Genomic DNA, 13,174 nt, shown 5'->3' with positions numbered 1-13,174 from the left:
TGGGATGACTAGCAGTGGACGCAGAACTTCTGTGCAAGCAAGACCACATTCCTGGAGAAGTGTCAGGTTCTTCAGCATCAGGACACACAGGTGAGAGGGGGGCCATAACAGTTCCAAAGCAGGTCGCTATTGGTATCTGGAATCTGGCCACCTCAGATTGTTACAGATCAGTTTGTTTTTGGCAAGTCAATTGTTGGTTCTGTGATGGAGGAGGTTTGCTGTACAATTATTATTTTGTTTCTTCTATGAGCAGTGAAGGTGATGTCCAGACTAGATGGACGGAATAGGAAGAGAGCAAGACAATATGACCATGGGGAATTGTGGCAAGGCATTGGAAGACTGACAGCACTCCAGTGACACTAGCCTGCATTCACTTTACTGAATGGTCATGTTAGCAGGCCAATGGTGCCAACCAACTTGAATTAATAGCACCACCACACTTGAGTGTGGGGTTTTTGTGTGTGAATGGGGGTTGAGTTAACAGGAAAATTCGCATTATAACATGAATTAACTTTGCAGTAAAAACTGGCCCCGACAGTTCTTTATGTGAATGATTTGCTCTGTTAAGGCAGGCTTTTGTGAACTTTTGCTATATGGTCCCTTTGGTATCACAGAAAATGAAAAGGTGACCAACCTCAAAACACCTTCTCACAGTTGGTAGAAAAATCTGCCACACTGACTTTTTTGGGGCTGATTCCATTGGGTAGATGCACTGATACAGCAGAAGAGGACTGAAAAGTACATTTTTCACCAGAATGTATGGCAACTTTGTGACAAAACAAACAAATAAGCATATTATTTATCAAGAACCCCTAGCAAAGTATTTGAGGTGGTGCCCACACGGGTGAAATACAATGCTAATAAGCAATCATAATTAAATCACTAAACAATACATGAATAGAGTCACAGCGTGAGATTGTGTGCTGTGCCTCCAGGAAGAGATGAGGCAAAGGTGACCTCTGTGTCTTTAGGGTCCTGGGCTGGTCAGATGGCAAAACAACCCAGAGTAATTTAGGAAGCCACAAGAGCTACTGTAATTTGTCACCCTACTTGGGCAGCCCGTGGAGGTGTGCAGAATGGCCACAGTGGCATGTACTATGGCCCCTCCCCTATCCAATATGCCCCTTTCTCCCCACTGGGCATAGCCCCTGTGCCAGGACTTGTGAGGGTTTTATGACCCCTACATACCAGGGCAGCAGCGTACAGGGGCTGTAGTGGAAGAAAGAATCACTCTCATACACTTAAGTCCAGAAGGGATCCATATGATCATCTAGTGTGACAGGCCATAGAATTACACCCATTAATTCCTGCATCAAGCCCAGCGGTGGCTGAACTAAAGCCTATCTTTTAGAATGATGTCCAGTTTTGATTAAAGACGCTAAGCGGGAAAGAGTTGACTGCATTTCATGGTACGGCTAATTGTCCTCCCCACTGAAAGACAAAGTGGCATTATTAAACAAATGGAGTTCTGATTATGGAGTTTGTTTTGCCATGATAAAAAACTAGCTGGTATGCTCGTAGAGACAGGCACAATGAGCAACATTTTCAACAGTTTTGAGGGGCCTAAATATGCAGATAGGTGCCCACTGCCATTTTCTAAAACACCTGGATGATTTCAGTGGGTGTTAGGGGTCTAGAAGCTTTTGAAAATCCCATGAGGTGCCTATCTGCATCTTTACACACCTAAATACCTTTAAAAATAGGCTTCTAAGTGAATAGCTGGTGCTGGGAAAAAGAAGACAGAGTAAAGAAAAAATGATCAACATGGAGGTGAATTTGGGGAAGAGGAGAAGAACCAAACTTACACCGCCCTTAGACTGTTTTTTTGAATTTGTGTAATTTTTATTAATCACTGATGTTCCTGGTGTGGAAACTAGAAAGTGAGCTATAAGAAATGCCACAGTCATTTAACGTTCACTTGAAAAGAGTGAAAGAAAGAATTCATAATCAGTAGAGACACATTTTTTCTTCAAGCTTTTAACAGAGAATTAGGAACAATGGAGGTTTTTGTTTTGTTTTTTAAAGAAACCTTCAGTGCTAGAAAGCATTGCCCCAAAGCTGGTGAGGTTGGTGGTTTCTAGTCAAACCCAAACCCTAATGTTTAACTCATTGAGAAGTACAGTATACAACAATGGTTTTCAAAGCTTACACTGGCAAAGAAATGACACAGGAAGAATTTTTCCCTCCTCTTAAAGCAGCCTTATAATTATAAATTAATCCCTAAAGATATTATGGTGACTTCGATGAGTTAATGAGTATCGTATAACTGCCTGGTTCTCTTAATTGTCCAAAGGCCAGTTGATCCTGGAGTGCATAAAACCTTGACGAATGCAGATGCGAAGCATAGCGGAGAGAGAAAGTGTGAGCGTGAGAGAGAAAGAACTAGATGCTGTGGTTAACTGTGAAGATGCCAGAAAAGTTTTTCTATCTCTTTCGTATCTTTGTGCTCTTAACTGGCTTCTCAATTATTTGCATGGGAGCCTTTTGCATTTCCACAGGCTCCTCTTTGTGCAGATGTGGGAATAATCTGCCCATTGCTTATTCTCTGTTACCTTTGGGGTTCTTACTCCTTGTGATTGGGATTTTTTGGAGCACGTACCATGAAGTCAGAAAAAACAAAAACCTGTTCTATATTTTCCAGAGAAATCCCAGCCATAGAGAAATGCACATCAACACCATAGACAGGTACGTACTGCAATGTATGTGTGGGGAAACTGGGTGTTGCATTTTGTAAATGTATCCTCAAGGGAAATAAATGACATAGCATTATATCAAAGAAAAGTAACCTGCAGCTAGTAGAAGCCTTTTTATTCTATTTGTAGAACAGGAGCCTGAAGGTTTCATATGCAGTGGATTGCTGTTAGGACAGTAACAGCAGCAGTTTAGGTGATACAATCAATGTACAGGATATAGTCCTGAAAAACTATTTTTAGTGATTACACATACTGGGACAGATTCCTGGGGAAAACAGGCACAACTGAGTTGGCTTCAGTGGAATTACTCCAGGAGCACAGCTGGCCCAGTTGTATCACCGTTGTAGATAACAGTGGCTGTGCCAGTGTTTTGGTATTGCTCCTCAGCATTGTCTTTCCAGAAAGGCCAAACCACTGGAATGATTCACAATTCCCTATATGGTCTATGCTTGAAGTTTCTGTGTAAATATCCCTGCTATTTCTGAGTGAAGTCTGATGCTTTCCAATAGACAGTTTCTTAAACTGGTTGGCCCTAGGCCTGGCAAAGTTTGTAACGGGGTCTTTGGATACAAATGACTCTTGCTGTCTGTTGTGGTAACACCACTATAAACACTGACAATCGGTGCTGTAACAGCTCTATAAATACATCGCATCACAAACCCTGGTTAGATAACCAGGACAATATGGATAGCACTTAAAAATTTGTGGAGAGCGGAAAATAATCACCGTGCAATCAACTTGGGCAGGAAATATACTCCCTTTTCAAACCCGAGTGCCCTTTAGGACAGCTGCTGCACTATAGACAATCGGTGGATGATATTTGCATGACAGTCAGGAAACCTTGTCAATTAAATTCACTTTTGAGGCTGAGGCTGATATTTAAAATTATTTTAATGGCACACTTTAGAGAATGTCACAGGATGCTAGATCAGTAAATGTTTCATACGTTTCCAGCTGATCTATTCCTTCTTAGCCAGATTTCAGTTTATATTTTAAACCTCAGATAAACTGTGACAAAGTGACAAAAGCAAACATATCTAACCAGGCCCAGCTCATATAAATCTCTTCCAACTAGTGAATCTTTTTGGTGTGATTATTTTTCAGGCCTGATTTCTACCCTCCGTGCTATGAAGATAGCACTGATCTGGGAAAGCAGACTTTCCCAATACCACTCTCCCTTTCAGCAGGAGAGGAAGAGATCTGCAACATCCCTCCGCCACTATATACTGAAAGCAGCATGGAATTCATAGATGAAACCAGTCTTCAGGAGGAACAACCACCATCATACGAAATGTCTGTGCAGCAGCAGCAGCAGCAGCCAACAGCCGAGCATGACTCAAATACAGAAGGAGTCTCAGGCACTTGTCATGCACCCATGCCAGGAGTCAGTTGCTAATAATATGAACTATGAAGGGACTTTAGAGGGACCAAAGCATGTCAGTTATTCTGAGACAAAGTCAGTGATTAAGACACTGAATGTGAAAAGTGGTGTTGGAAAAGAGATGGGACAGTGCTATATAATACTACTGTAATATACTAATGGGTGGAACAGTTGCCTGGGGACAGCATTAACCACAATCCATTCACGTGGTATTACAGAGGTTGTTTGAGGAGGTTCCCAGAATTTTAAAACAAGGACAGCATTCTCTGGCCTTCAAAGAGTTTGCTAATGATATTAAGTATAACCCATAATTGTTGGCTCAAGCCAACATAAGAGCAGCTTGTTTTCACATTTCAATATTTCACTATGCCCACACAAAAGTCAGCACCAAATACATTCATTCTACTCTGTTCAATATCTCTAGATGATCTGTTTATGAAAGATTTTTCATATCAAATATCCAACTGGCTAATTTCCTTTTCATAGCCAGTATTTAATTTTCTGCTCACATCAGCGCATCAAGATCTTGAGCGAAAACACCCTTGATATACAAATGACTGTATTGTACCTTGATACACTGGCTACCAACGTACAGAAACCATTATTTTTTACATTGGAAGGAAAATGTTAGTGCTGCTGATTAATGCACCTCTATTTATTAATTTTAATCTCCTTCTCGCATCTCATCTTTTGGTGCAAGTCCCCATCTGTTTTTCCATTAATATTTGCTGATCTGGAAGACCTATTAATTCATTAGCTAATAGTTGGGGTTTTGTGTGTGTTGTTTGTAACAGTTGAGTATTTTTCTCCCATGAATGTTTGGAGATAACTGCTTTACTTTGTGTTATTAGATGATACTTTAATATTGCATTGAATTCATCTGTTTATTTCAATAAATTTTTTCAAACCATGTCTGAACTAGAAATGAGGTTTCCCTACTTCCAGATGGATATACAACACCCAATCTGAGCTCAGTCATTGCTGCACACTGATGAGGTGACTCCAATTGCATAGCACAGCTCCTGAAAGAATAACACCTATTGTTTGCAGACAAAAGCTTTCTGCGAGTCATTTCTTTAGGCACTGTCTTCATAGCTATAAGGTTAGCTGCTTCCATTGCGCTGTTCACAAATTCAGTGCCAAAGAAGAATTGGCCCTGATCCTGCATCACTGAGTTCAACTGGAGTTTTGCCCTTTATGACGACAACATGACCAGGATGAGATGCTTTATCAATCTTTCTTTATGCTCACATATCAGAAGAGGCAAGAGTAGCATGGATACAAATCATTGTAGAAACTTAAAACATGGAGGAAAATCAACTGCAAAATAAATCAGTTCTTCCTCCTCAAGGATTATATTCTGATTTGAAATATAGCCTTTCCCTTGGTGGGAGAAGAAGGGAAATAGAGGATGCGACTGAGGGGAATGACAAAGAAATGGGAGGTGAAACGTTTTCCTTCGGGGTAGAAGTAGTAGGGAGGGGTAGACAGTGTGCCCAGAAAAAGGGGAGAGGGAAGAGGAGAACATAAGGTTAAAATGGAAATAATTTTACAGGAAATGACACATTAAAAGAGGTAGAGTTAAAGGATAGAAAAAAGGGAAAACAATGGAGAGAAAGAATAAACATTCAAAAGAAAACAATGACAGGATAAAAACCCTATAATTGGAGAGACGGAGATAGACAAACTGGATCCACGTAAGAATATTTTTTAAATGATTAAAAAGCTGCACATTCTACAGTGAGGGAGAATAAAAACCAGAAGAAATGGGAACCTTGACATGTTATTTCAAAAGCAGTTAAAGGGAGGGTTTCCTCTGTGAAGTGACCATGGTAAATGACACCTTTTTGCTCAAGACACCTGCTTCCTGAATGTATTCAGAATCGGAACAGCTGGCTTTAGTGACAAAGATATGTTTTTACTTGCTTTTTAGTCATGTTCATACTGCAGGATGCTGACAACAATGGGGTCGTATATGTGTTGCTGAGGGAAGACATTCATTAAATGTGAGGCAAGATTCAAGCTTGATTCTCAGCTCTAGTTTGAGCATGCAGGACTGACAGTTAGAAAAACTGCCTGAGTAAAATCCTGGGTCCATCTAAGTCAACAAGAGTATTGTTATTGACTTCAGTGGGTCAGGATTTGACACCCCCATCCCCCCCCTTTTTTTTACTTTTGAATTGAGAACATTTGATCTGGAAATCAGTGAAACACACACGTGGAAGCCCAGAATGCCATTTTCAGTGTCACTTTTCAGAATGGCACACTGTAATTCAATTATTGACTCACTTCTGCTGGAGCTCATGGAGAATTGCACCATTTTTATGTACCCCTGCCCCCGCTCCCCATTGGATCATAAAGTGAATGGTTAGAATGCTGGAAAATACATATTTATTGATATGTTCCTGGTTCAAGGTGCCCAGCTAACACAGGCCCGACTTCTAAGTTCTCTTTTATCTGAATACAGCAATAACCCCTTTATCTAGGACAGTGGTTTTCAACCTTTTTTTTTCACTTGCAAACCCATATAACATTTCAAATGGAGGTGCGGACCCCTTTGGAAATCTTAGACATAGTCTGTAGACCCCCAGCGGTTCACAGACTACAGCTTGAAAACCGCTGATCTAGGATTTGATAGGCACATGAAACTTCATGTGAACAGGGCTTCAGATAAATGGTGGCTTCTTTGAGAGAGCCAAATCAGGGGTCCACAGCCCCATAGGGTGGGACATGCCAGCTGGCCACCAGTTCTGACTGACCCACAGAGCAGACTAGTAATGAGGCAGAGGACATTTTCCTTGCATCTGCTTTCTGGCCCTCTTTCTTAGGCAGTTTTGGGCAAGAACTAAGAGTCTGAATTCTTCCCTAACATTTCAGGGGAAATCCAAAAAGGACTTAAGAATTTTGGCAGCCTTTCAGTCGTCCCACCAACCTCAATGCATTGCAAGTATTGCATGCAGGGGACTGGATTAGAGAAGAGCAACAAAAATGATTAAAGGTCTAGAAAACATGACCTATGAGAGAAGATTGAAAAAATTGGGTTTGTTTAATCTGTAGAAGAAAAGATTGAGAGGGGATATGATAATTTTAAAGTACATAAAAGGTTATTACAGGAAGAGGGAAACAAATTGTTCTTCTTAACCTCTAAGGATACGACAAGAAGCAATGGGCTTAAAGTGCAGCTAGGGAGGTTTAGGTTGGACATCAGGAAAAACTTCCTAACTGTCAGGGTGGTTAGTCACTGGAATAAATTGCCTAGGCAGGTTGTGGAATCTCCATCACTGGAGATTTTTAAGAGCAGGTTGGACAAACACCTGTCAGGAACGGTCTAGATAATACTTAGTCCTGCCATAAGTGCAGGGGACTGCACTGGATGACCGCTCGAGGTCCCTTCCAGACCTGTGATTCTATTGTAGACTGTTAATGGCTCCAGAGCCTTTCAAGGACAAATGGACTGCTCACTGCATTTTCAGACAGCATAGGGGTTAAGGTGTGGAGGGAAGGAGGGATGTAAGACAAGTTCAGGTTAAGAGGGACTATTTGCTTGACTCAATCTGTTTTTCATGTATATACGTTCACTGCTTAGGTAGGAGCTGAACAGAAATGATGTGGGTGACCGCGTGAGTGAATAAATGTCAACAATCCTTTTAAAAGCAGAAAGGTGTTAAATGGCTGAATTAATTTTGCTCAAACTTTCCAATACAAATTCGCCTTTGGCATGACCAGCCACAAGAATTTTTGGGTTAAAAGGGATTTTCTTTATTCGTAAAGATATGAACAATTCAAAACAAGGGTTCTGAATGGAATAGGCCTTTTCTGCCCGAGCCTCTTCAACAATAATGCTATAACTATTCCCGTCCTATCACTATACTTAGTGGTGAGATGTGTAGTTCCTAGGCGTGAGGCCAAGCATTTTTCTTTGATGGTAACTTACTCATGCTGAAAGAGAAATCTTTTGACATTTCAGTGCAGTGATGTGCAATGCATGGGACATATGGGGCCAGCTCCTCAGCTATGGCTGAAGAATAGAAGTTGGGGGAATGGGTGTGGTATTCCTCTCCTCTGCACTCTCAAGGCTAGGACTGCTCCATGCAAGGCTGCTCTGCCACCACCATCTTAGCACTGAGTATTTTTTAAAATGAAACATCTTTGCCAGCTTTTGTGTCTTATGTACATTGTTAAATATTGTATACCATAAGCCACTAGTTTATGAGTTAAAAAAAAAAAGGGTTTAAGCCTGTTATTTATCTTCAGTAAGTGAAGGGAGGTCATTAGTGTGTGATGTCAACAAATAGATGGCACTTAAATAATATAATTCTACACAGTTTGATATAATTGAACATAATGACAAGTATTTGCTAGTTGGCCTTTTCCCTGCTATTGCACACGAGTTAGTAGTTCTTGTTCTCTCTACTCTTCCATGTTTTTACTCCTTTCTGTCTTTCTTCTTCCATCTCCCACACTATTTTTGCATGGCCTACTTGCTAGCTGTTTTAGTTTCCACTTCTTCTTGTCTCTTCCCCATCTATTCTCCCTTCCTTGAACCTTTCCCTCTCTCTTTCCAGCTGGGTCCACAAACTCATTTCTTCCCCAAGTCTCCCCCATTCTTTTTCCTCTGGCCTCAGAGGTGAAAGTTAGCCAGTCCGGTCGGGCTCGGCGTACCGGCAAGAGCCAGTACATTGTGCCAGACTGGACCAGCTTCCGCAGAGGTGATTTAAAGGGCCAAGGGCTCCAGCTGCTCTGGGGAGTCCTGGGCCCTTTAAATCCCCACCAGAGCTCCAGCAGCCGGGCTCGGGTAGGGTTTTAAAGGGCCTGGGGCTCCTGCCACTGCGGGGAGCCCCAGGCCCTTTAAATCCCCACCGGAGCTCCGGCAGCCGGGCTTGGGCTGGGTTTTAAAGGGCCTGGGGCTCCTGCTGCTGTGGGGAGTCCCAGGCCCTTTAAATCCCCGCCGGAGGTCCAGCAGCTGGGCTCGGGCGGGGATTTAAAGGGTCCAGAGCGCCGTGGTGGCCAGAGCCCCGGGCCCTTTAATTCACCCTGGAGCTCCCAGCTGCCTCTGCAGCTGGTAGCTCCGGGGCGATTTAAAGGCCCTGGGGCTCCCAGCCACAGCCGCAGTCCCAGGACCTTTAAATCTTGAAAGGCCCCACCTCTTCCAGTTGAGGCTCTGTCCCCACTCAGGACTCCGGTGTACCAGTAAGTCCTTTAGGTTACTCTCACCTCTGTCTGGCCTCCATCTCTTTGTTTCTGGTACTCTATCCCTCTGTCTTGGTCATCCCTCTGCAAAGACCCCTTGATACCTTGCTGCCTACTCCCGGTTATTCTCTCAGAGTTTCTCTTCCTCAATAGCTCTCTCTCCCCCTCACCTTTTCATCCTTGCACGCTGGAAGTGTGCTCTTAAACTACATGCTGTTTGTATGAGAAACCCAACTGTTCGGGAAACAGAAAGAGAGTCCAAATAGATACTAGTACAATTATTTCCAAACTGCCATTACAGTGTAGAGGCTGCAACCCATGATGGACCAGCCTAAGCGCTTAATCCAACAGTGGGAGTAGAGGGGAGGACAGGCCTTTTTTTAGTCCAGCCACTCACTCTAGCTGCCCTGCAAATAGTAACACCATCCTTGTTAGAGGTGGTGGACATTTCCCCTGACATTAGCTTCTAACCATTTAGCTCTCAACTATTTGTAAGTAAAACATCTCTGTACATGAAGTGCATGATGAATGAGACTGTGGTCACAGTCCTTCCCTGAACAAATCAAATACAGAGATATACACATTGTGAGTCAGCCTTGCAAAGTCTTACTCATCGTCTTGCACATGACAATTTTTTGGGTGGACAATATCAATCATATTAATAATCAGTTTTGTCATTCTCATCAATCAGTATTAGAAAGGACCAGGGAGTCGGTTTTGTGTTGAGGATGGTAACAGTTTTACAAGATAACTATTCAAAATCACACACAGAGATCATCCTATTCTCAAGTGCATTACCCTAGTTTTACATCAGCGCAACTCCATTTCTAGTATAACACAATGCAAAATTAGACCCAGTATTTACCCTTTGAGAACTTTCTAATTCTGCTTCATTTTTTCCTAAATCCTGACTGCCACCTACTGTGGCTAATGCTGTCACACCTTTCCTAGAATGGAGAAGTCTGGTTGGAGTATTTTCTGGATATGGTCAGTGGCAGTTTAGCATGAGGCTTTCCCCTGTCTCTTTCATAGCAGGTGGGTACAGTACATCATGTTATCAGCAATCCCAGTCTTCAGAGGCTAAGACAATGGGAAACCTAAATTAGTATTCAAACTCACCTCTGCTAGGTGATCAGGTCAAAGATTATTTAATCATCTGAGATCTTATAACAATAAGAACTTTTCAAATTCTTGGTTGGCCCATTTTCAGTAGGATTTGCCAAAATATGACGAACTGAGTGGTTCAGCATTTTGAAAGGAAATTTCTCTCACAGTCTAGGCTAAATCTGCACATGTGCACAAGTCTGAATGATCTAAAACAACAGTGGACGAGTTTGCCCTATATGAAGCACTGTAGGTTAGGTCTAGACGAACATGCCCTCTTTAAAGAAGAGTACATTTAGATTTGGACAACCAAATTGTGGTGAAGATGCAGGGACCTTCTGATGCCTTCCACAATCCTTTATAAAATGAATTCAAGCCACAGAATCTCTTTTGACTTATACAAATATTAAATAATACTGCATTAAGATATTGTGTGGAAACATCAGTGTCTTATTTATTTAGAATCAATTAAGTAGATAATGTAATTCTATTAAAGGCAGTTTTATTAGAATGGATGAAAGCGCAGTGTGTTTTGTCAACAATTAGGTATTAAGACAGAAATATAGCAATCCACTTTATTAGATACTAAATGTCATAGCAATTTTTGACAGAAGTGTCAAAAGAAACCAAAGCAATTTCCTTCACTGCAATATTATCTAAAATGCACTGAAATCTTGATGAGTTGCAATATGAATAGTACATGCTGCAAAGTGTCAAATTGCACAAAGCCAACTCGACAAATGATATGACAAGTGACCACACGCTGTTCCCAAGGAAGCAAAACATTCAAACAAGTCACATGCACAAAGTGTTTGTGTTCTTGTTCAGTACAAAGCAATGAACCATAGCTAGAGCTGCAGCAGCATTTCACAAGCAAAAAAACCCCACAAGTGTACATATGCTTCTCTGATTCATGTCACATCCTTTCTATTCTCCGGCTCTTTATCCTATGATCTCTACTTTAAAGAATCTAATAGACTCTGAGCCCAACTAGTGAATCAGTCAAGTACTTCATTTAATTCATTCCCTCTTCTGTATTACATCCATTCCTGACAAGTGGAACATAGGCATGTATCTGAAGAGATAGATTTTAAAATCTTTAAAATCTTTCTATGATAACGCATTTATGCTGAACTTGCAACAGTTGCCCTCCAAGCCCAGTAAGCACCAGCAGGACATGCTTATGAACATGAGGGATATTGCAAAAGGCAACTGATGCCCCCGTGACTAAAACATTAATCATATTTTGGCTTCAATAAAAATAATAACCCTCCTTTAAACAAAAGGAAGAGTCAAGTTCAGAGAAACCTAGAGAGAGACATGAGTCACACTGCTACACTTCTAAACCGAAAAAAAGGAAGCACTGGCATCTTTCATTGGGAGTGTGTGCAAGTGTGTGTGCACAGTTCTGCTGCTGCTGTGGATGTGCGAGCTGGCTAAGAGTGTAGATGGGAAAGGAACAAATGCAGTATGCAAATGCACCCTTTGCAAAAACTAATATACTACCCCTGTACCTCAGACACGCTGAGGATTTCTTTCTAAACCAACAAAAAGCTGACAAGAATCACAAACCGTATTCATCAAAACACATGGTTGCATTGTAGTCCATTTCTGTCTTCTTCCCAAGTCCAAAATTCCTCTTACTTTATCATAACACTCGAAGGGTAAAGAAAATACAAAGGTCAGCCCTTTCTGTCACACTGGCATTTTGCAACGTTCAAGGGTTGAGGGTTTTTTCTTTGGTTATTTTTTTTTGGACAAAAAGATATTGTCACTATAACACTGAAGTCAGTACACTATTGTCTTTGGCGATTAATGCAACTGAATATGATCAACATTATACTGAATTTTTCTTCCCATCCCCAAAAAACTTTTAAAGCCTTACAAGGCACAAACAGCTAACATGTTTTAGCCAGGTCATCTCTCTTCCTTGCCCTCTCTCTTTTGGCCCTGGGTTAATGATCCTTCGCAGATTCAGGTGATGACAGTGGGTCCCTTCCGCCCTGTCCTCTCATGGATCTGAGATATTTTCAATGCAATGGCTATGAGAGGACTCAGCACAGCCTAGAAGAAAAGGAATATAGTGAGCTATGTTAAGAAGAAAAGTCAATGAACACATTTTTAAAATCCATTATTGATTTTTCCCTTGTTGAACACAGTATTAACTAATAATATGAAACATTATACTGGGTCTAAATTAGCTAAGCTATGCAGAAAGAGCAAACCCCTGATGTTGTAATGATAACCCCACACATACCAAGAGTAATGTAGAGCTCTGTGTGAAATCTTCAATATAAAGCCATATGGAAGTCTCAAACCTGGAATTATTTATGGAGCTGAGTTGAAACTATAAACAAATGGTATTTTCATACTCATTGCACTGTTAATCTGAAGAACTCAATGATACAGATACTGAGGCAGGTATTTTAGCAGGAATCATAAAAATATTTATATGACTAAAACAGTATCACCTGCAGGTGTACTACATAGGTTAAAAAGGTATTCCCCATGCAGTTTCAGTTTATAGATATCTATTTATAACTTTAACAATCTTACAGTTTGTGGCTAAGTGGGGGTGTTTTTTTTGTCCAGATGCCTAAACAATAAAATGAAAATCTTATCAGGTAAGAGTGATGAAATAACAACATCTCTATTTATGCTGCCACTGATTTCAACAGAGTTTATGGCCATGGTCATTTATTCAGAAATTTGGCCAGCGATCAGTGGGATATTACTATTCTTTTCCTATCTGGGTATCCACTTCTAATCGCACAATGATTAGACAACAACACGCAGGGAAAGAGCT

The 13,174-nt window shown here is 41.2% G+C and overlaps 2 protein-coding genes across 2 annotated transcripts in view; one reads left to right on the top strand and one right to left on the bottom strand.

Moving 5' to 3' along the window:
* Window positions 1-1,902: 1,902 nt before the first annotated feature.
* Window positions 1,903-8,768, top strand: TMEM252 (transmembrane protein 252). Its single transcript, XM_032801827.2, has 2 exons — window positions 1,903-2,685; window positions 3,798-8,768. Exons 1-2 carry the CDS (start codon window positions 2,387-2,389, stop codon window positions 4,087-4,089), a joined length of 591 nt encoding a protein of 196 aa, XP_032657718.2. The 5' UTR covers window positions 1,903-2,386; the 3' UTR covers window positions 4,090-8,768.
* A 2,085-nt stretch (window positions 8,769-10,853) lies between these two features.
* PGM5 (phosphoglucomutase 5) overlaps window positions 10,854-13,174 on the bottom strand; it is a 152,451-nt gene continuing 150,130 nt past the window's right edge. Inside the window, exon 11 of the mRNA XM_032801810.2 lies at window positions 10,854-12,432. Within this exon, the coding sequence (XP_032657701.1) occupies window positions 12,343-12,432 (90 nt within the window). The 3' untranslated portion in view covers window positions 10,854-12,342. The remainder of the gene's footprint in view (window positions 12,433-13,174) is intronic.

This window comes from Chelonoidis abingdonii, chromosome 6 (genome assembly GCF_003597395.2).
Source record: "Chelonoidis abingdonii isolate Lonesome George chromosome 6, CheloAbing_2.0, whole genome shotgun sequence".
In the NCBI taxonomy this organism is placed as follows: Eukaryota; Metazoa; Chordata; order Testudines; family Testudinidae; genus Chelonoidis; species Chelonoidis abingdonii.
Note: the sequence above shows the minus strand (reverse complement) of the source record. Positions and strands in the feature narration are given on the sequence as shown.

Coding starts and splice junctions, on each gene's coding strand:
- TMEM252 (XM_032801827.2), top strand. CDS start 2,387: ATGCTGTGGTTAACTGTGAAGATGCCAGAAAAGTTTTTCTATCTCTTT. Junction 2,686..3,797: donor CACATCAACACCATAGACAG/GTACGTACTGCA, acceptor ATTATTTTTCAG/GCCTGATTTCTACCCTCCGT.